This window comes from Odontesthes bonariensis, chromosome 6 (assembly GCF_027942865.1).
Source record: "Odontesthes bonariensis isolate fOdoBon6 chromosome 6, fOdoBon6.hap1, whole genome shotgun sequence".
NCBI classification, from domain to species: domain Eukaryota; kingdom Metazoa; phylum Chordata; class Actinopteri; order Atheriniformes; family Atherinopsidae; genus Odontesthes; species Odontesthes bonariensis.
In genome coordinates, this window is record NC_134511.1 from 37,919,588 (window position 1) to 37,943,075 (window position 23,488).

The 23,488-nt window shown below is 42.8% G+C and overlaps 2 protein-coding genes across 2 annotated transcripts; one reads left to right on the forward strand and one right to left on the reverse strand.

The window, feature by feature from the left end:
* The first annotated feature begins 2,158 nt into the window (after window positions 1-2,158).
* Window positions 2,159-10,553, forward strand: klf9 (Kruppel like factor 9). Its single transcript, XM_075468712.1, has 2 exons — window positions 2,159-3,406; window positions 8,439-10,553. The coding sequence occupies exons 1-2, from the start codon at window positions 3,019-3,021 to the stop codon at window positions 8,711-8,713; spliced, it is 663 nt and encodes a 220-aa protein (XP_075324827.1). The 5' UTR covers window positions 2,159-3,018; the 3' UTR covers window positions 8,714-10,553.
* A 53-nt stretch (window positions 10,554-10,606) lies between these two features.
* Window positions 10,607-18,942, reverse strand: fam219ab (family with sequence similarity 219 member Ab). Its single transcript, XM_075468713.1, has 6 exons — window positions 18,680-18,942; window positions 17,630-17,729; window positions 16,171-16,276; window positions 15,758-15,838; window positions 15,606-15,660; window positions 10,607-12,401 (listed from the first exon to the last, which is right to left on the reverse strand). The coding sequence occupies exons 1-6, from the start codon at window positions 18,755-18,757 to the stop codon at window positions 12,243-12,245; spliced, it is 579 nt and encodes a 192-aa protein (XP_075324828.1). The 5' UTR covers window positions 18,758-18,942; the 3' UTR covers window positions 10,607-12,242.
* Between the last annotated feature and the right edge of the window lie 4,546 nt (window positions 18,943-23,488).

The window sequence follows — 23,488 nt, forward strand, 5'->3', positions numbered from 1 at the left end:
AAAACACTTCATACATCATCCCAAATGTTACTTCAGGGCTTGGATAAATGTTCACTACACTGTGTATTTTGCTGATATATTTTTGGGGCTGTGTGACTCATGTATTATTCCGCTGTCTATTCGTTGACTTTGCATCAGACTCCTGGTTGTTAATCGTAAAGTCTGTTGTGTTTAATCTGCCATGCCTGTCCTCATGAACGGACAGCGCCGACAGAAGACGAACTGGACTGGGACCTCCAGTCTGTCCGGCTGTGCGCGCTTGTGTGGGTGGGTGGGTGGTTGGGTGTGCGTAGGGAAGAGAAGCCTGTTCACATAAGGGAACGGGGCCAGCAGTGATGTGTCAGCTCGCACTGCGCACGTGGATGGGAACATTTTGTACCGAGATTTCGCACGTGCCCCCTCCTTCTCGCTGTTACATCACACGCACGCGCCTACACACTCGAAAACAACTTTATCTTTGCCACAATCGTGTCAACTCAACGACATGACCCAGAAGCGGCGTGCACTCCTGAACTTTTGCTCTTTTGAGAGACGGGGGGGGGGGGGGGCTGCAGTAGCAGCCAGCCGCTGACGCGCCTCCTCTTCAGCAGAAATGTTTACAGCTCTGTGGAGGGAGGTGGGGGTGTTCCGGCCAAGACCCCATTTCAACTAGATTTTTTTTCTTGGAAAAATGCGCGTTGTGCTACTGAATCGAGCATGGCAGGGGAGGGGAAGCGGAGTTTTCAGAGTGGGCGATCCTGGGAAAGGGTGAGATGTCTCTGCAGTGTTGATTCTGTGGAGCACAAATAGGGACTTTGTGTTTGCACTTGAACGTTTCCTCTTGTACAGATTGTCTCTCATATCGTGTCAACAGCAGAAGTGTAAATTCAGGGATTCAGATAACTCTGCTTTAAGGTAGTGGCTCATTGCTGCAGTGTTTATCCTCAACAGCGGAGGGTATTTTTGTAGTTATTCAGAGGAGGGGCGGCGCTCTCTACTGCCAGAAATAACATCAGTTTTTGACAGTCACACAATACGAAATGTATACAATACATACCCGGCGTCTGACACTTTATTTTTCTCGCGTTAATTTCTATGGACATGCAGGACAACACCTTTGTGTCACAAGGGGGGAGAGGATCTAATGTTCATACAAAGGGAAACTGCTCGGGGGCAGCATTGCTCATTCACAGTCTCTCTCCCCCCCCCCCCCCCAAAATATAGCCGAGTAGGACTTTCTAAGAACTCGGCCATATGTGAACCACCCCCTGCACTGAGAGCACTCCCTATTAAAGTTGAGGGGTCTTGTTACAAGTGGGTTAGCTGCATAATAGTCTCTTCTGTGGAGTGTATTAATGCTACACATGCCATCGTTTGTGTTTTCTTTCATTTAGTTTTGTTTAAGACACCAGTCAGACTTAAAAAGAGCACTGTTAACCGCCTGACTGCAAGCTTTGAGGCTGAGAAGAAAGAAAACTGAAGCAAAAGAAATAACTACACTGTATTTGGGTGCCTCACAACTTTGTCTCAATGTATACGATACAATGATTTTATTTCTTGTATTTTTTTCTTTTATTCTTGAATTAATGTGTGAACTCTGTCAAATGTAACTTACGCGTAGTTATTGCAGCAGCAAATGTAATTTTATCAAGAAATGACCACATAAACTGAAGCGTAAACTGTCCTAACCTTTGATGCCTAATGCAGTGGACAAAGCACGTATGAGCTATTGTGTGCAGCATAAAGCAATCATGATGCAAGTATTGTAAAGCATTTACATTATGAATTTATAAACAGTTTTGGTCTTTTTTTTTAATTTCTGGTGACTGGTGAGGAAAATGGAGGAAATCTATACGCACCATTCTAAATGCACACGTAACGTGTTTCTTTTTGCATTTGTAAGAATGAAAAAAGCTGTAGCTACAGAGTTTGTGTTGGCAGTGAAGAGTTCAAGTGTAGCTTTGAGGACAGTTGGGGGCCGTGCTAATTTAGGATCAGGTTGTGAAACTGGAACATAGTGAGACATGTTTTCAGCTAAAGTATAATGGACTGGGTTGTATTACATTTAATGAACAAAACATGTGTCTCTCTTCTTTACACAATTTATTTTATTTTTTTGCCATTCATTAGATAGTGAAGGCGGGACGAGTTGTTAATATATCAATGTTATGGATGGCAGGAGATGACAGTGTGGGCTGTGTAACTGAACAGTATTGAGGTAAGTGACATTCTTTCTTTATACAGTCCCAATCCACCTGTTGATCATCACGTGTGAGTTTGCCTTTTTTGATTTGTGTAGAATTCTAATTTCACGACGAGACTAAGGGACCCAGAAATTCGTCGCACCTGTATTTGCACAGAAATTCTAAGCTGAAATTTCCATATTCATTTTTCATCTTTCCTCCCATATTTCCCAGTCACATTAGGTAGGCCCTACCTAAATGTAGCATCAGTCTGACCCAGCCCCCTGTTCCCCAAACCCAGCCTACGATTGGTCCAACGTGTCATCAATCACTGCGGTGAAAAGGCAAGTCCAAAATACGAGTCACGTTCCCCGTCAGCCAATCAGAGCCCGTTTTTATTATGACACCGTGGGATTCCGCGAAATTGTTTCTTAGAGTTGAGAGAAGTGCAGCTCTCAGTAAAATAGGACAAGTTGACGCATGAGTGGGAAGGCACGGAAAGGCGAAATACACGCAGACACAACCGCTCAGTCGACACACTTCTTCTTTTTTTTCTGACCAGGCGTTTAGAAAGAAGAGCGAGAGCAAGACGAAGAGAAGAAGACCTTGGGAGTGAAACTGCTATCTTTCCTGAGGCGGTGTTTATTTGTCCGCCCAGCATCCTCAACAAGAAAGCGCGCAGTCTTTGCGGAATAGTCACATTGAGGACGACACGTGTGAATGATTACCCACGTTTCCTCTAAGGACTACGGTCTGATTTATTTTGTTTCCGCTTTTTTGGTTTGCTTTGCAAAGATAAAGCCTCTCTAGAGGGACTGTTTTTGTTTTTTTTAATCTGCCCGGTCCTGCTGTTGTGATGTCGGAGGTAGATGTCTCTGCGGACTGCGTCCCCGGCCGTTCTCCTGGGAGGACAGAGGACATATTGAAAGAAAACCAAGAGAACAGGACTTTACTTATGGTGGCAATGATTTTACTGGACTTGAAGAAATGCAGCCCTGACGCTATCGGCGCCGGAGGCAGCAGATGTCTCGGGGGCAGCGAAGCTGGCACGCAGGAAGAGGAAGGTGGGAGCTGCTGCGTGAATGCCGAAGACAGCCGGGGCTCGCTGGCTCTCAAACATCCCCGAAACAAGCCGGCGGGGAGACAAGAGTCCCCCGAGAAGAGACACTGCTGCCCCTTTGCTGGCTGTGGGAAGATGTACGGCAAGTCGTCCCACCTCAAAGCTCACCTTAGGGTTCATACCGGTAAGTGGAGGTCCTGCCGGGAGCCTGGGTGACACGCCTACGAAGCTCACAGGATCGGTTCTGTTGACGACAGCAAAACCGCGCTGCGTCACTTGTTCACTACGCATGTCCGTTGAAAAGTCTAATGTATCAGGGTCGTCAAATAGCCTATGTGAATATTTCCGAAATGCGCTTATATTTATGAAATATTTTGAAATAGCTTATAATGATTCAATTACTTGTTCATATGCTGATTGAATCGCTTAATATACTCAAAGTATGTGCCAGTTATAGAGCAGAACTACAGAGTGTGTCGTGACTTTCTATGGCTTGCGGGCTATGTGACCACATGTCCTTGCATACGAACAATATGTTAACAGAAACTGGCCCCGTGAATTCGTCTGCTTGGGGGTGTGACTTACTGGCTCGTGCTGGGCCACAGACTGGCTGCCTGATAGTAGAGGGGAGGCGTGTGTGAGATAAAGGTGTATCTCAATGTGTTCGTGACACGCAGCAGGACCGGGATGTTTTAGGAACATCACGTGCCGCCGCCCCTATGTCATGCACGGCAGACTGATTGGGGCGTAATCAATCACTCCGAAGCACTGCACGCGATGTCACTCAAATAATGATTCGATTTATTGTGTTTAATTACACCTTGTCCAATGAGGGATTGGCCCGCAGTTACTGTGGTCATAAGAAGTAACAGTTTGTCAACACATTGTCTTATAATTGTCAGACAGGTCATTGCGACACTGTTGTGCCCACATGTTCTTGTCCGGAGGTAACCCGCCCTGCACCACCGTTTCCTCATACGTCATCCATCTCCCCTCCCCTCAAACTGGAGGGTTGTAAACAAGAGCAGACATGTGGTCTTGTCGAGCACGTGGGGAAGGAGTTGGGGTGTGGCTTCATGTGTGTTTTATTAATCACATATCTCTGATCTTAGTTCACCATTTCTAAATCAATATGTTCCAGAAAGTATTTCTAAGAATGATACAAGCTGTATCCTTCCTAGAATAGTATTACATCTGAAGCTTTCTCTTGCAACATCTTTCTCAATCTCAGGTGTAATTAATCTTTACAGTATACCTCTTCTGTGTGTTTGTTGTCATTATGGTAATTATTAATAACAGTGGCTTTTGATCTAGACTAATCTGTATCTGTTATTGGTTTAAGCAGTACCTGCAACACAGCATTAGCCTCCCAGTTTATTGTATCAGTTTATTGTCTTTTTGTTAATGAAATGATCCAAAACTAATATTTTGTTAGATACTGCCATCTTGAATAAATAGAACAAACACGCTCGATGGTTTTAAAAATCTGGACATATTGAAAAAATGACCTGGTCCTTGCCATGTCTTAAAATAAGGTCGACACAACCTCAGATGCACAAGAACGCATGCCATTTTATTAAACTAGAACTAAGCCAAAATGCCAAAGCAGTGAGTGAAAACCGAGTTCCCCCCTTGCTGCTATTACAGAAATGAAATGGGGAAGTACCTGCTGGGTGCTGCAAATCAAATGCCATTAATTCATTTATAATCCTAAAGTGTGACCACCTCTATACAAGCAGACATTTTAGCAGTTTGTTGGTTTTGGAGAATCCAGGTGTGTTTCAACACAATGCCAAATAATAAAGACATCAGCTATTATCCTACAGAAGTTAATCAATTGCAGTTAATCAATCTTTGAATGTTGTAAGACCATTTCCAAACAAATTGAAGTCCATCATTCTACAGTGAGAACAGTTGCTTACATTTGAAAAACATTTAAGACAGCTGCCAATCTTTCCAACTTGCTGGACATCCCGGAAAGTTCCCCCAAGGTCACTGCTCAGAAAATAAAATAAAAAACATGGGAGCTACATCACAGACTGTAAAAACCTCAGGTAGCATGTTAAGTCTTTACGACTGTACAGTTAGAAAAAAGGCTGCACAAGTGTGGCTTCTTTGGAAGGGTTGCCTCTTCTCTCTAAAAAGACAATGGCAGCAGAGTTTAGGTTTGCAAAGTTGCATCTGAAAAGTCACCAGACTTCTGGAACAATGTCGTATGGACATACCAGACCGGTATGCTGATATTTAGCTGTAATGTACTATGCTACATTTGGTGAGAACCAAACACAGTTTATCAGCACAAACAACTGTTAAGCACGGTGATGGCGGCGTGTGGATTCAAGCTTGGCTTTTAGTCACAGGACCAGGACATTTTGCTGTCATTAAGTCAACCACAAACTCCTCAGTATAATAAAGTATTCCAGAGTCAAATATGTCAGGCCATCTTTCCAACTGCTAAAGCTTGGCTGACATTGGGTCATACAACAGGATGATAATCCATTGCACAGCAGCAAATCTATAACAGAATGGCTGCAAAGGAAAAGAACCAAGGTGTTGTAATTACCCAGTCAACGTCTAGTCTGGAAAACAAATAAAATGTTGTGGCAGAACCTTAAGAGAGGGGGCACATGTGGCTCAGAAGGCCGAGCAGTTGTCTGCCAATCAGGTTTGTGGTTTGATCTCTGGTTTTCTCAGTCCAATGGCAAAGTGACCTTAGGTAAGACACTGAATCCCACAATGTCTTGAATGTATTCATCTGTGTTTCTATGTATGTGTATTGCAGAGGGAAAATGCCTTGTATTGGCTGAAAAAAGGAAAGAAAATTTGACTAAAAAGTGCTCTTTAAATGTGTCTGAATGTGGCTTGTGGTGTAAAAATGCTTTGCTTAATCAAGACTAGACCAGCAAGACATCACTGCAGTTCATTTACCAGTTATCTTTATAGAGCTTTGCATAAAAAAGTGCCCACAAACCTCATGAAGAAGACTCAGCTAAAATTCCTCCACAACTATGTGAGAGAATGATAACGTCATAGAGAAAATGATTGATGAATAATCTACTGCTTTTGCATTTTGGCCTAATTATTGTTAAATACACAAGAGAAAGTTATTATATGTTTTGTGTGGGACCAGAGCAGCGCCCTCGTTACTGATGACGAAACCCCGATCCATTTGTCCATCTCTCGTTCCAACTTTCCATCTCGTGAGCAAGATCTCAAGATACTTAAACTCCCCCGCTTCAGGCAGGGACTCATCTCTGATACTTAGGGAGCACTCCACCTTTTTACAGTTTAGAGCCATGACCTTGGATTTTGAAGAGCTCACTTTCATCCCGACCTTGTCACACTCAGCTGCAAACTGCTCCAGTGTGTACTGAGGTCATGGCTTTAAGAAGCATATAGAAACACATCATCTGCAAAGAAAATAGATACAACTCTGAGGTTCCCAAATTAGACATCCTCCTCTCTCCGACTATGACTTGAGATTCTGTCTATAAAAATCACTAACAGGATTGAAGACAAGGGGCAGCCCTAGCAAAGTCCAAACAAGCTTGACTTTGTTCCAAAATTGTGGACACAATTCTTGCTTTGGTTATACAGGGACCAAATAGCCCGCAAAAGCGACTTTATCCTACTCCTAGAGCACTCCCTACAGAATCCCACAGGGGACACTGTTGTAAGCATTCTCCAAGTCCACAAAACACATGTAGACTGACCCCCATAGCAGCTCTGCAAGGATGATGGATGAGATTAAAGCTTGGTATTTAATGAAATTTGTTTGTTGTAAATTTTTGGTCACAAACTGTATAAGAGATGGAAACCATCACTACGACATCATACATGTTTTATGGGTTACAATTATAAAGCCATGGGTTTAGCATTTCACCATTGCCACCTTTAGATTTTTTGAAGCCATCAGAGACCTGAGGTGAAATGAGGTGAGAGGAGGGCTAAGTTTTTTTGTCAACTTTAGCACTGACTTAAGCAGAGGTGGGCATCCTCAATTCAGAATAATCGTGAAGGCTGATTGTATCCGGCTCTCATCTAAACATCCAACATTTTTGATGAGTTGTGCACATTCTACTTACTGATTAAGTTGATCTGTATGTCCAAGAGTGACTTATAGATACACTGACCTAAAAATGGATCAAAACAATCCACCCCAGTAAAACTGTTGCCTACCTAATCAAGAAATTATTAATTAAAACATAGTCATGAATCAAAACAGTTAGCATGCAAATAAACTTTACTAGGAAATTAAAGTCCAGGGGCGTGTCTCTCCATACGGCCTGACCATCACTTCCATAACTCATGACATGTTCAAATTGTCTAATTAATACTTAAGCCTGATTTATGCTTCAGGCGCAAAGCCTCTGTGCGCAGACAAAAGCGGCTATGATTGGTCCTCGGTGTGCCTTTCCGGTTGTCTGTGTGGCTTCCACCTTTGCATTTTCGCCAACTCCAATAAAAGAAGCTGTTCTTCTTCGATGTCGAGCAACTCCAGATCCATATCTTGCATACACTTTTTTTTTTTTGAAAGATAAACACTTCCGCCTGCGCCGCCGAAAGTTCTCGTCACCGCCCACCGAAATTCTCGCGAGGGGAAACTGCTGTGCGTCCCGAGAAATTCCAGACCGAGTGTTGCAGAACCATAACATGAAAAGTGGTTCGCGACCAGAGCAAAGCAACACGTCAAGACGATAGACGCAGAACTATAATCCGCCCTTTAGAGTGAGATAGATGTTGGTATCGGGTGCCACAAAGAGAAATACTTCGGACAGCTGCCAGGCTCTCACTCCAAAATATTTCTGGTTTAATTAAACTCCCTTTCCTGATGGGCGTCTAACTAAGACTAGGCCTCAAAGCTATGCATTTTTGTACAGTCAGGTTTCAGGTATTATCCTCCAACTCCACCCTTGTGTTTGGTCATTTTGGCTACATATATACCAATATGTCAATGGCCAGCTATGTACATAACACCAGCAATGAATCTGAGCCAAACACCCAATTTTTTAACCAGTCTGCTGACCAATACATAGAGATTGGGCCTTAAATAATCAGGATTAGAAATTAATTTCTGATTTTTTGTTAATTCATATTCTAATGGAACCTAAGGGTGAATTAATTCATGTTTAAAATAGCATGAAAAGGGGCATTTTAAATTGTTTTTACACTCTAATCAACAAACTCACCGACAAAATCTGCATGTGTCTCCTCAGGTGAGCGCCCATTCCAGTGTACCTGGCCAGACTGCAGCAAGAAGTTCTCCCGATCAGATGAGCTGACGCGTCACTATCGCACGCACACGGGCGAAAAGCGCTTCAACTGTCCATTGTGTGACAAGTGTTTCATGAGGAGTGACCACCTGACTAAACATGCCCGGCGACATGCAGGCTTCCATCCCAGCATGCTCCAGGGCTCTAGTGCCGCTAAGAGACGCCGCTGCTCCATGTCCTCCTCAGATTCTGGGGACCAAAGCCCTACTGGAGTGTGAGACACATCCAGATATTGTACAGATAGTCACAAAAGTACATATGGATACCGGGGCATACAAACCCACATGTATGTTTTTTTGTACCTTTCCATAAATACCGTCAAGTCAAACAGCTAACCCAGCCAGACCACAGTTCCGTCAGTTTGTCTTTCACACGCAAGTTAATGCAACAGCAAAATTTTTAACCTGACTGTGGTCAGACTAGAGCTCATGGTCTTATTCTCTGAGGTAATTCATATTTATTAAGGGTTACTCAGGGTCTGTCAGGAAGGTCTAGTTGTTTTGCTTTGTTTAATCTGTGTGCAACTTTTTTTTCTGAAAGAATCTCCCAGTAAAGTGATATTCCTGTATATGTACAATATTGCTTTTATAAGCACTACATGTGTTCACTTTGCAAAACACTTCATTTGAAGATGAAGACAGCAACAAGTAGAATAGTCAACAAAATCATACAATAGACTGATTCCTAGTCTTTTGAGAAATTTTGGAAATAGTCCTTTCGTGAATGTTAACTATTGTACTCATTATACACTATTGTACAGCTGTTTTCAGTCCAAGACAACATGAATGCACAGTCTAGCAGTATTACCATGTAAATATATATAACAAACTGGATGATCTGCTTAGTATAATGTAGTTAAGTGTTATTAGAGGACAATAAGAAAACTGTTATATAGAGAGATACAGAGCTTAGTTATTTAATTTTATATATTTTGCTTTGGATACTCATCAAGTGTGTTATGTGCTTGTGTGTGTTTCCCCTGTAGAATTATTTTCTCATAATAATCAACTTGCATATCCATGCACCAAAATACATTTACAGTACTTTAGCAAGACCATAAAACATGAGCCAATCTCATGGGGAATCCCACCTCAGCATTTGTGTTCAGACTTGAATTGTATTTAGATTGCAGGACGACATAACAGGGTAAAGCCATTTAAAAGTTGGACTAGTTACTTTTTTGTGCTTGAAGCTGAAACACTTCAGCAATAAGGCAGGGGATTTATGTTTAGTTTAAGTCTGTGCCTTTTGATGGGTTTTTTAGCAATGGAGAATTTCTACATTTTCATCATATTTTGGGGAAAACACCACTTGAATGAATATTGTCACATTCTTTATGTTGCTCTTCATAAATACTTTACAGATCACTAGATCTATGACCGTCTCTAATACCAATGGTGCCAGTTGCTGTATGCTGAAACTTGTTTGTATGTTGGCTGCATTTTATACTGGGCTCATGTCATGTGTGTTCATGCCAATCAATGCTACACCCCCAAGTGGTGACATGGAAGCGCAACATTTCTCACAATGAAACATTATCGGAACTTTTTTATTTGTTCTAGCACTTTAAGGTCTGCCCTTATCATTAGTTTGTGTGTGAATGACTGTATTTGATCATGTAGCATGCTTGTATGAATTGCTTTGGTACAACCTATATATATATATTTTTTTGTCTAATAATCTTTTATAATATTATTAATAGAATGAGAGGTCTTATTAATTCACTTCAGGAGCCAGATGCATTGCTGATGTCATTAGTTTCTTTTTATACTTGTCACATGATGCATTCAAATGTCCAGATAGAGTAATGTGGTTGTAGGACACAGACTACATTCATTTGCTAAGTGAAATGCTGTTTTTTTTTCTTTTTTCTTGTGGCATTATAACTGTGATTCGATGCTGGTGCCTTTCAGGTTGAAGCCCTTTCTTTTAACGCTACTGTACTGTAATCAGGGACTGACAATGCAAACAATATGTTACTGCAATACACATATTTGTGTAATAATTACTGCTCAAGGTTTAAACATTAAAATTATTTCTTTTTTTTTGCTCACTAAATATTTGTTCCTGGCTCCTTTTTCATATCTAAAACCAATTTCTGACTTCAGCGGTCCATTTGCTTTATATTTATTTGTCATCTTCATACACTGCACATAACAATAACATTGTTAAATACTGTAATGGGAGTGTTTACAATACAAGAAAATCGTTTAAAAAATGAAACCCAGAAAAAAACAGTGATCACCTGCATCTACATGTTAAAAAAAGGGCAACTTTATCAACAGCATATACTATTCAAATAAACCAAATAATCAAGACAGCAATAAATACACACATCTTTAGACTTCTCTGTACTTAAGGCATACTCTAATTGCAAATAAACAACTGATTCAGTGAAGAGAGAGGGTTGCAAATAAAGGATATCGCTCCTCCAAGTCATCCTTGATGTTGCAAATACAAAATGCTTTCCATCCTATTTGTCAAAAAAGAAATAGATGTCATCTGACTCATCATTTTGGTGTTGTGGGTCTGTATGCATGCATGTGTGAGAGAGAAGGGAGGGGAAATCTTCCTGGTCTGAACTTGTGTGTTCCTTAAATGGTCTGCAGTGTCCTATGATTGGCACTGAGGAGGGACAAAAGTGAGGGGCTAACACAACAAACTGCTGGAAAATCTTTTTAAAGTCCCCCCCTCCCTCCTCATTTCCTTTGGCCTTGTTAACATGTGGATCATGTGAGCATAATTTTGGAAAGTCGGTTCAACAATGCGTAGTCTTCCCTTTTGACACAGTTTAATTCTGATTATTGTCACAGCTGTGCAGGAAAGAATACACAGATATGGGCTCATAAAATCAAAAAAACAAAATGTGCAAATTCCAAAGAATGCAAGTCAAGCTAGTGTCACAACACGAGCATGTGATTGCCCAACAGAAATCAAATGTGCAAAAACTACATGCTTTTTATTTTCCATTCAATCATTCAGTCCAGTGCTCTTCATGCCATTTGTTCCTCAGCCATTTATGTTCATACATTCATCTCTAAACTCTGTGAAGTGGCATCTCATGCCAGAAAGGCAGAGGAAGCACAAGTGTCCACAGTGGTGTTAATGAGTGTAATAACCTTGCCTGTGCTACATTACAACTCTCAATACAGTATCAGAGATCCTCTATTTGAAGTTACAAATACCACAGTCCATACTTCTCATTATGTCTGAATGTCAACACGTAGAATCCCACTGATCCATCGGGTTTAAAAAAAAAAAAAAAAAGTAAGCTTTAGATAAAAACAAAAATAGAAAAATGCAAACCAGAGTTATGGTAAGCAGAGCAGCAGAGACAGCAGTTATGATAAATTTTGTTAACTTCAGGACAATTGAATTAACTTCGCAGCATCAACTGACCTTTTTTTGTCTTTCAGCTAATATGAGTATATTATGTTACTTGATGTCGAGGAGAGAGGCTCTCAAACAGAAGTGTATGTCCTACCATAGGAGGAATCCACCACTTTACTAGTGTTTTAAATACATATTAATTATTCTGATATGTGTTCCTTCCCCTAGATTTTAAACCACAGTTTGCAGTTGTTAATTTGAATATTTGTCATTATCACCATAGGACCTTACTTATGACGATATTCTATCAATGCCTCACTGTCGCCACACTGGTGGCAAGGTAAACTCACAGCAGATGAAGACGGGGTCATGTTGTGTGGAAAGGGGCACGGGCAGAATGCCTAGAGGGGGGCGGGGTTACTGGATTTGGCAGGTGGTGGAGGAGGTTGCCTGGCAGCACATGCAGGTGGGGTTAACTGATTTAGGCGGTATCAGATCCAAGTCCTCGTCATCCGGGATCTCGTCAAGGCGGTAACCATCTTTCAGCAGCTGGATGTTCAGATCCTGATTAATTTGCTGAAGAAGAGAGGACAGACAGGAGGTTGATGGGTTGTAGGAGTATCTTCCAAACTACTGGGTAACAGAGCAGTGATTAGTTCTTAATTCTTCAACAGAGCCTCACCGAATTCAAAATCTGGATTTACTAATTGTTAAACTTTGCTTTGCCTGTCTAGGTTCAGACCTTTGAAATGACTTGGACTGTGACACGAAACAATGATTTGTACTGAAATACTTTAAATAGGCAGTGCTCACTTCTTTCAGTTCAATGGCATGCCTGCTAAATGGCAAAAGGTGAACTCTTTTTTTCTTTGCATTGCTCCACAACTTAAATAGGTGTATTGCCATGGCTACACATCCATGCTGACCTATATTCAAATCAGTCATAAAGGGGGGAAGTCGACTGTAGCTGGAAACAGAGCATGTTAAGTTGTAAATTCTGTCTAAAATTAGACAATGGCCTTGCTAAACTCTAATCAGAACTAATCTAAGATTAAATTAATCTTTGTTGGTGTTGTCCAAAGTTGGTCTTAGTTCAAAAAGTGGTCAAAGAACTGCTTTGTGGTGGAGAGAGGCTTAAAAATAATGAACACTGTCCAGCCTATTCACCAATGCGCTTCCATTCTTTTATTGTTTTTTTGTGCTTCATCGTCTTGTGTGGTGAAATCTGTTCTGCTTATCCCCCTTCCTGTTTATCATTATGTCAACCAATCAACATTCGACATTGCATATGGACTGTATGCAAGCCCATTGGTTGGATATCCCAAATCCTTCACCTTGCATGGAGTGAGAACAATGCAGGGCTCTCAAGTCTCACGCATTGAGCGTGAGACACACGCATTTCAACAAGTTCACACGCTCACACGCCACACATGCCATTTCTCACGCTGAGAAATGATCAACTTCGTCGCACAGAAATTCTAATGGCCTATACTATAAACGAGTCAATGGCAGGTTACTGTGCGCTCGAACAGCTCAGAACTATAGCTCTGGTACAGCCGTCTTGATTTAGCAACCCATCGGCAAATCACAAAATAGAATTTCTCAGCCAATCAGAAAAGAGAATTTCTTGTTGCCGGGTGAGGTCTGAAATAGCTTTCAGCTGAAGCTCGTTGTAGACGAGCTGGAGGTGGAAGAGAACCGTCAGGATCATCAGCAGGTCATATCTTCATTTATTTGAATCTTTTATTAGTTACTATAGTTTTCCTACTCTCTTTAAAAGATTAAAGTGTTCGTTGGAGTAGTAGACCTAAATATTCAGTACATACCCTTTGACATGAGCAACTTAATGAAAAATGAAAAATATGTAGGAGTGTAATTAGGCTTCCGTGGTTAATTTTTTTCAAAGGTGACTGGTATGAGCAGATTCCCAATAAGGCTATCTACAATTGCCAAACTGGTATTAGTTCTGCCACACTGAAATGCTGATGCAGAGAGGGTTTTTTCCATGGTGGGGCTCAATAAAACCAAGACCAGGAACACTTTGTTTCTGAATGGAACTCTGTCATCCATCATGACTGGGGAAATGGCTGTGCTTTAAATGGGAGCCCCCAATATCAGTCATCAAGCATCAAAATCTGCCATAAACACTTTTTTTTTTGTTAAGACTTTGCATAGGCCTACCTAAAACAATTTATTTTCAAATATAGCAGAATTTAGTGTAAAAGTGAAGATTTGTGATTTTGGTATAAATAAAACAATTTCTTTGTTCTTTAAGTAGCTAGTTTATGGCGATGGGATACTGCAAGGGACCAGCCCCCCCCCCCAAAAAAAACGAAAGAAACCCCGCCGCGCACACGGCCCGGCCCCTGCCCCGCCCGAATCTCACTCCAAGCAAACTTGAAAACTTGAGAGCCCTGACAATGTATATAAATAGCTACATGCTATCAAGAATGAACACTTAAATGTGAAAAACGCAGTTTGAATCCTGTGCTTTGGAGGAAAGCTAAATGTGGACAGGTAGGTGTATTCAGGATGATGAAAAACAAACTAGAGGTCACCTTATGATGGGGTTACATCAAAATGCACTACTGTTCATTCCCAGCTTCAAATGGACCATACTTATCTTTGAAATCAGCCATCATCTTAACACACATTTGCAAAGTTTCATGCCTGAATGTAGCAAGATGTGACACAATCACCTGGACAAAATCTTTCCATTCGACACACAATACAAATACTCAGCAAAGTACTCAAAACCCCCGATCTACTATAATATAGATGTCTCTAGGATGACATGTTGGCACAATGGCAGACACACATTTACAGACCGAGTGAAAACAATATTGTAAATTGAAAATTTTGAAAGTTCTCATTTATCATGTCCCATGAGTTTGACGTAGATGTACAAATATTAGGCCAGTTAAAAGTTACAGTGGTAACTATGGCAGAGCTGTGTGTGGCACACTCACAGATGGCTGCAAGCATCGTCACTTGGATCTTAGTCATGATCATGACAGCGACTTTCTTGCAGTGATTCATCTTATCCACAAAATTCCTTTGTTTGCATAAAAGGTAGAAGAAAAGTCCTTACTCAACTTCTTTGCATTTTGTTTTTAATGTATAAATCTTCTAGGACTCTAAAACTCTTGTATATTGTTCTGTAATACTAAATGTAAACTATATGTTCAATGACAAGCATACTTTGACAAGCTACAACACAAGCTATTGTTGCGTGCTCACAGCCTTCTCTTCCTAAAGAACTGAGAAAAAGGGGGCAACAAGAAAAGGTTGCATACTGTTCTTTAGCTATTTACATGATGGTATCAGCTTTAAAAAACACCATGCAGTATATGTAAAAGCCTGGACATTTTGCAGAGAGAAACCTGTTGTGAGGGGTTGGGAATCAGGATCCCTGCGAGGACTAGATATGATGATGCACCTTTAATTTGCTCTTATATTGGCAGCTGCATGGAATACAAGCTTTACAGGAGCGGACAAAAGTAGATTACATTTAATTTATATCCTGTTTTATGTCCAAAATATATATGTGTGCAAATACACCTGCAATGCAACCATCCTCTTGCAGGGAGATCACATGCCTACAGAATTAACATGTGTAAGCAGGATGGGAACACTGTAGCTTGCTTTAAAACTGGCTTGAAAAAGCCTGACTCTTAGCCTCTCGACAACCATGGAACAAAGAAGGAAGAAGATGAGAGATGGAGGGAAGCAGATAGTAGATATGAAGAAAGGAAGCAGAGCACACTCCCCTCATCTCACCTCAGCAGACGAGTATCCCGATGATGAGTATCTAGACATGTCAAAATCATCATCACTGAAACATAAAGACACATGTTAGCAAATCATCATTCTCATTGTAACTTTTAGAGATTACAAGGAAGAGGCATAAAGGTGTGTGTTTGTGTGTTCACCTGTCTGTATCTAAGGCCACCAAGGGCTTCTCGTCTGGGCTCTGGTCTAAAGAGGAATAGCCTTTATTGGGCACTACCAACCTACATGGAGGGGACCGAGAGGACAAAATAATCAGGAGCAGAAAGAGCGTGTAAGAGAGGTGTGGAGAGAAAATAGAATCACAAACAAGAACTGCACTACAGGAACAACAGAAGCATGAATAAGGTTTCATTTCTGGCACAGACATTTTACAAACCCTAAATCAATAAAGCTATTTTTACTGCCTTATTGACCAAACAAAAAAAAAACAGAAATACTAAACTGGAATACAACAAACCAGCATTTGGATTGTATTTATCATCAAACACTTCATTAACAGATGTGTCTCTTGGTGTATTTCCACTAATGCATGATCACAGAGCTCACTTCTTACCGTGTTCTGGCCATGACATTGTTCTTCTTGGGCTGCTGGTTGACTGGACTACCTACAGTGTTGCCATTCTTCAATGAACCCTTCCTTGCAAGCTCTCTTTGTTTCTCTGCTCAAGTGACAAGAACACAGGGGCAGATATATGTGTTAAGCTCTAGAAAACACACATACAGCACAAAAACATGACTGTAAAGAAATGTTTTAATTACAGGTTGTGGTAAAACTAAAATAACCCCGTCAACTCTTCTAGTTTGCAGATGCAAAAGGAAAAAAAGAATGAGACTGCAATGTAAACACTGTAGAACTCTGCTCAAGTTTTCAGATTACTTTTAAAAGGATGTTCAGATTTAACCAAAAAAAATCAATATACTGTATGTCAGACACACAATTGTCAGTGTCACTGTGTCTTGATCAGGTAAGGGAGTTTTAACAAGACTATGAGTTCTCTTGCCTTAAACAGTGACAAAGAATACAAATTGGAGACATCCCGACAGATCAGTTTCTACTCCCAGAACAGATCTTCTTCAGTGGTCAGCTGACCAGGAAGTGTTGAGCTCTGAGCACAAAGATCAAAAAGCCTTCCGGGATTCTGCATGTGATATCAACGTTTCTAACATTCCTTTTCTTCCATGATTGCTTTTCCATGTTTCCATATTTATCTCTTTGTGAAATAGCATAATATTCTTAAACCATTGATGACTTTTGAAAAAAAATGTCAAATAGTTTTTCAACCACTTGGTCACAGAAGCAAAGTGAATAATTGAACAAACAAGGAAAAAAAGACGAATATGCTCAGACTGCATTTGATGACAATGAGTTAGAATATGAATAGCCAGTTTGTTTAAGAAAACCATATATATGTTAATACAGAGTAATGTGGACATAGATGGAGCCTTTGTTTAACATATAGGGTGAATAAAGAATATTAATAACTTCCACAAAGGCTGATGTTGTACTGAAAATGTCACATGTTAAAAAAGGACCTGTGAGTGTCTCTTTAGGTTACTCATATTGGACATTTCTGGTCCTTAAATAATTTATCATGAAGGAATAGGAAGATTGCTGCTGCTCAGCACTGGACTCTGTCCAAGGTGCTGAAATTAACCTTTCAAATATTTTGACCTTGTATTCAATTTGAACGCATCAGCTTGGGGACATCTTGTGCTCTGAGAATATGCAACTGACATTTTGTGAAACATTATAGGCTAAATGATTAGCGGATTCATTATTGAAAACACTCTACAGGCTAATCAATAATGAAAATACTCTATTACAATAAAGTATTTACTGTAGTTACCGCCCTAAAGAGTGGTGGAACAATCAACCCCGTAATCGTGTTCCGGAGGTGTTTCTGTCTTGTCTAGAGAGGGTCTTATATTTTGACAGACCTTTATGTGTGCAGTTACAGAACATGCTGAATCCTACTGACAAAAGCTTGACATACAAGTACTGTAGCTCCTACCTATTTTCATCTGCAGGGGTGAGGGCTTGTAGTTGATAGTAACAGGTTCACCCTCTCTGGTGTCGGAGTCTGCCTCTGAAGTAGTAGAGGAAGCTGGGTCCTGGAGACAAAAGTAAAACAGCACAAACAGAACAATGAGCAGAAATGGACATTGCGGAGGCAGTCTTTTTTTTTTTTTTTTTAATTAATGTCTTATTGTCCTGCATAGTAGGATGTTTACCCATGTAATGTGATAAACAGTTAAATGCTGAATGCAAAATGCAAAGCCTGAAAAGATCTTTGATTACGTGTCCCTGTATCCCACTTTAGAAAACACTTGTGGAAATAGTTTAATGACCACGGGGCTAAATCCAGGAGAAAGAGACATAGAGGGGTAAAAACGCCATATAAAGTATGGTGTTACATGGAGGTTCGTGGACGGCAGATCTGATCGCTTTGATTCTTGTCCGGTTCTCCAACTGTCCCGGCAGAGGACAGCAGAGGCCGCCCTGCGGGCTGCAGTAACCCAGGGCTCCGCTGCAGGCCACGGAGCGCACCGCTACACTGATACAAAATTACATCAACATATTTAGCTTTAATAGGATGTGTAAGCACACACTCGAGACTAGGAGCATGTCATCGATCTAGTTAAATTGACGTAAGTGGCGTTAATGAAGGAGCAACGTCCTGGATGGATGAAGAGGATGGAGCAGCAGCAGTATTGGGATGGGATGCTTGTTTTCGCCAGACATGTCGGATGCTGCGCAGCAGACCGGACGCTGCTTTCATGACACAGATGAACAAATATGTCTCTTTCTGAGCACATCAACCATGATGTAATGTTTCAAACTAATATATTAACATTTCACTCTGGCAGCTCTCGAAAAAAACTTGCTGAAAATGGTCAAATGATATATCAATATTACTAATGACAGCTGATGGATTTGTCTGGAACTCAACGCTGTATAAAAGCGAGGCCTCTTTCACTAAGTATCCCCCACTTAATGTCACGCCGAATAAAAAAACAAGGCCAAAAGCACCGATTATCTCCAGAACACAAGTGGGACTTACCAACGGCTGCATCTCAGACTGCATCTCTGCCTCCTGCACCGCACTCGGCACCTGAAATCTGTCTATTTCTTCCATCATCTTTGGAACTCGTCTTTCCTCCCTTCTCCTACGAGGTAAACGTTCCAAATTGGCCCCTTTTTCGGTTTTTCGCCAATATTGTCCTCAATCTCAAATTTATAACAATATTTGTGATTCTCCGGTGGTGAGCTACATCCCAGCAGTCACTATGTCGACGGTGGTGTGACCAGTTGGGTGACGGTGACTCCACTTCCGGGTGAGGAATCCCAAGCTAGGGTCCGGGGACCCAGAGGGGGCCTTTTGGAGAGAAACAGCATCATCCCACTGCAAAGTGAGATTACTATAACGTAATTCAAATACGTCACGGCTTGAAATAAGAGCATTGCAAAGATTTCTAATACGTTACTATTTCTTGTTTTTCCTGCTGTTGCTTTTTTAAACATATTCTTTGTTGTTATTATTATTACATTACATTACATTACATTACATTACATTACGGTCATTTTGCAGACGCTTTTATCGAAAGCGACTTACAATAAGTGTGTTCAACATCGGTAGGCAAAAGAACTTCAGGTCACAGAAATCATAAGTGCATTTCCTTCCAAAACCAAACAGCTAAGAGCATAACTAGTGCTGGAGTAAGTGCGATAAGTCAGGTACCTAGACAAATGGGAAAAAAGACAATTTAGAAAACAAAGACAATTTAGGAAACAATAAGTGCGTAAGGAACTAGGACGAAACAGGTGATGTCCTAAGAGGGCGGATCAGGGTAGTGTTTCCTGAAGAGGTGGGTTTTCAGCCTGCGGCAAAAGATGGGCAGCGACTCAGCTGTCCTGACATCGGTCGGGAGATCGTTCCACCATCGGGGTGCCAGAACAGAGAAAAGCCGTGACCGTGTCGATCGTACGCAGGGACCGCTGAGTGACGGGGCAGCCAGGCGCCTGGTGGCCGCAGAGCGAAGTGGTCGGACGGGGGTGTAGGGCTGGACCATAGCCTGGAGGTATGAAGGAGCTGTTCCTTCCACTTCCCTGTAGGCTAGCACCAGAGTCTTAAACTGGATGCAAGCAGCTACAGGGAGCCAGTGTAGAGAACGGAGAAGGGGAGTGGTGTGGGAGAACTTGGGGAGGTTGAACACCAGACGAGCAGCAGCTTTCTGAACCAGCTCCAGAGGTCTGATGGCAGAAGCCGGGGCGCCAGCAAGGAGGGAGTTGCAGTAGTCCAGGCGGGAGATGACAAGAGCCTGGATGAGCACCTGTGCTGCCTTGTCGGTGAGGAAGGGGCGAATCCTCCGGATGTTGTAGAGGAGGAATTATCATGATTGTTGTTGTTATTGTTATTATTATTATTTACATTTCTTCCACAAGTAGATAAAATCATACAGGCCTTCACATGAAACCATGTAGCCTAATTAACAAATCCTGTATATGTATATGTATATCTATATGCATATGTCTATGTATATGTATACCGGGTATGTATAATTTGATAGTCTCTACATCTGATATGTTTAATTTGAGTGAGCTTACATCAATGGAGTATGTGGCAGATGAGGGTAATGAGGGCTACAACTGCAATTATTAAATAGAAACTAGACACTCGACTACCAAATACATGATTAGTTCATATACAGGGGAGCTTTCATGTGACTTTTAGAGGATTGAGAGTTGCTGTTTTAAACTGTTTTAGACTGAGGATGACCACCACATGTATCGGGAAAAAAGTCTTGTGACAGCCCAACAAATTCTCCAACACTTCTTGCTTTTTGTTAAGTGTGATGTTTTTGGCCTGCTGAATCGAAACATCATTTCAGGATTTACGTGAGTATGTTGTCAAATACATTATTGATTTTACCCTCACAGGGTCACACGAGGATGCTTACTGTTGGTAAGCCAGGAAACAGGAAGGCAAAGAGAAACTGTTAGATTTCTTTAACAAAGTTTTTTTACGTGATGAAATGAAAATCACCTTCAATTCAAATGACAAAAGAGAAAATCTGGAAAGAAAATTATGGTTCTGTAATGTCTTGTGTATAGTGAGACAGATTTCAGAGTGAAAGGAGAATTAATGTTGACATGTACAGAAGAATTCTCTGCTCGGATGCAGTAGTACCTCAAAACTCACTCTTAGTAAGATTACTTCCACCTACTGAAGACCAAAATAAAATCTGAGAGTATCCACAATGAGCAAGAACAGAAGATGGGAGCACTGAAAACTAGAACAGCATCACCAGGGAGTTCACAAGTTCTATTTCATCCTTACTGACCGCCAGAGGCGGTGCTTTCAAGCACTGGATGATACATCTTGCGCATGCGCAGGTCGAGTTTTAATACCAACAACGTCACTCGTGACCCCCTGCTGACCCCGGAGAGCCTATATACTTCCGGCAACATCAGCAGGTCAGTCCTTTTTCATCTTCTCGCTGCGCAAGGTAAGTACTGCGTCTGCATATGAGACGAATTCTAAAACCAATTCTACTTCATCGTTCGCTGCTGGTGGTCTCGCGACGTCCCGTCGAGGCTGCGAGCTGCTCGCCCTTCAGAGACCGCGGCGAACTGCCGAGAGGTATGTAACCTTTTTTTCCCTCGGCTGATGAAGTTTACTGACCAGCTGTTACAAGCGCCGGTCTAGGTAGCATGCTCGCTCCTTCTCCCGGTGCTGTGCGCTGCACGTGAGTAACAGTCTGTTTATAGTTGCATTGTCGGTGAAGCTGCATTGCTAGCCCTCTCCCAGCATCTGTAACCTACTTATGTTGAGCGGCCAACTCGGTTGTGCCGGTTCTTTGATTTTGTTGCTGCTATTTGTTCTGCCCCTCTCCTGGTGTAAGGCGGCGTTTGCGCCCCCCGCTCCCAGCACAGGTGGCCTATAGTGGTTGTCGGTGAAGGCTCCGTTTGCGGCTCCCGCTCCCGGCATCCACCTATAGCTAATAGAACTTGCACTAGCCCCTCTCCTGGTGTAAGGCGGCGTGTGCGCCCCCCGCTCCCAGCACAGGCGGCCTATAGTGGTTGTCGGCGAAGGCACCGTTTGCGGCTCCCGCTCCCGGCATCCACCTATAGACGGTGTATAAATACAGCAATAGCCCCTCTCCTGGTGTAAGGCGGCGTGTGCGCCCCCCGCTCCCAGCACAGGCGGCCTATAGTGGTTGTCGGTGAAGGCACCGTTTGCGGCTCCCGCTCCCGGCATCCGCCTATAGATAAGTGTTTAAATATACAATTGCCCCTCTCCTGGTGTACGGCGGCGTGTGCGCCCCCCGCTCCCAGCACAGGCGGCATATAGTGGTTGTCGGTGAAGGCACCGTTTGCGGCTCCCGCTCCCGGCATCCGCCTATAGATAAGTGTTTAAATATACAATTGCCCCTCTCCTGGTGTACGGCGGCGTGTGCGCCCCCCGCTCCCAGAACAGGTGGCCTATAGTTGATTGTCGGTGAAGGCACCGTTTGCGGCTCCCGCTCCCAGCATTCATCTATAAGTAAAGAATTTTCTTCTGAAAAAAAAAAAAAAAGAAATATATGAATAAGAATTAGTACTATCGGCAAATATATGTGTGTGTGTATATATATATATATATATATATAAATATATATATATATATATATATATATATATATATATATATTTATATATTAGAGCTAGAGGTGGTCCCGACATGGATCACAACCACTCCTGCTCGGCCTGTATGGCTCCTCTACAGCTTGAGGATGGCCATGATCTGTGTCCTTCGTGCCTCGGCCTCGGACATCTGAGGCAGGGTCTCTCAGACGAGTCCTGCATGAATTGTGGCATTTTGCCTCATGCTGTCAGGGCCGCGAGGCTGGCCGAGGTAGAGCGCCTGTTGGGCCCTCCCTTGTCTCCCCAGTTGACCCCTGACCAGCGGCTGGCCCCGTCTCGGTCTACCCGACCACGGCGTCGGCCTGCTGAGACTGCAGGCCCCACCTCCGGGAAGAGGGCCAAGGGGTCCGGGCTTACTTCTAGAGTGGATCAACTGACAGCGGAGCTTGACAGCATGAAGTCCCTCCTCCTGGCTCTCCAGCCTGGGGCTGGAGCAACCCTGCCAGGTGCCCTTGTTCCTCCAGCGGCCTCCTTCGGGCCGGAGGAGGATGCGTTTTCCATAGCAGCTTCGGCTACTATGTTTCAGGACTACGCTCCGGACGTTCTCCTGGGAGACGAAGCCTCCCGTCCTTCTGCAGCGGGCTCCCTTTCTTCAGCCCGTGGCTCTGCGGGTGGTAGTGAGGACGGCTCTGTGGGAGCCGCCATCCGTACGGCTCTAGCCAGGCTACAGCTGGACGTGCCGCAGGCTCAGCCAGCTTCGGCCAGTGCCTTTTTCAGGCGCTCCTCAACCCCCGCTGAACTAACTGTACCTCCATCAGAAGAGTATCTGAGGGAATTACTGAAGTTCTGGAGGGACCCTAGGGCCCCTGCCCGTCCGACAGCTGATGCTCGGACCCTGGCAGCCATGCAGGACGCCTCCAAGTTCGGCCTGGACCGCATGCCAGCGGTTGAGCCCACTATCGCCGCCCTGATCGTCTCACCCAATGAGGCTCTGAGACAGGAGGCGAGGTGTCCTCGCCCCCAGTGCCGGGTTACGGACGAATTGCTGTCGAAGGCCTATGAGGCGGCAGCACGTATGGCTCGCATGGGTAATTCCATGTCCCACCTGCTGCTCGCCCTGTCGTCATCCCTGCAGGAGACTGAGCTGGACACTTCTGTCCACGGTATTACTGACGCCTCTCTACAGGCCTTTGCACTGATGTCCAGGGAGTTGGGACGAGTAATGGCTACTCTCGTACAGGCTCGC

Bases quoted from the DNA above. Each gene is read 5' to 3' on its own strand.
- klf9 (XM_075468712.1), top strand. From the start codon at position 3,019: ATGTCGGAGGTAGATGTCTCTGCGGACTGCGTCCCCGGCCGTTCTCCT. The intron at 3,407-8,438 runs GTAAGTGGAGGT...GTGTCTCCTCAG, and splicing joins TCACCTTAGGGTTCATACCG to GTGAGCGCCCATTCCAGTGT.
- fam219ab (XM_075468713.1), bottom strand. From the start codon at position 18,757: ATGATGGAAGAAATAGACAGATTTCAGGTGCCGAGTGCGGTGCAGGAG. The intron at 16,277-17,629 runs GTAGGAGCTACA...TCACTTGAGCAG, and splicing joins ACCCCTGCAGATGAAAATAG to AGAAACAAAGAGAGCTTGCA. The intron at 15,839-16,170 runs GTAAGAAGTGAG...CCCTCCATGTAG, and splicing joins AATGTCATGGCCAGAACACG to GTTGGTAGTGCCCAATAAAG.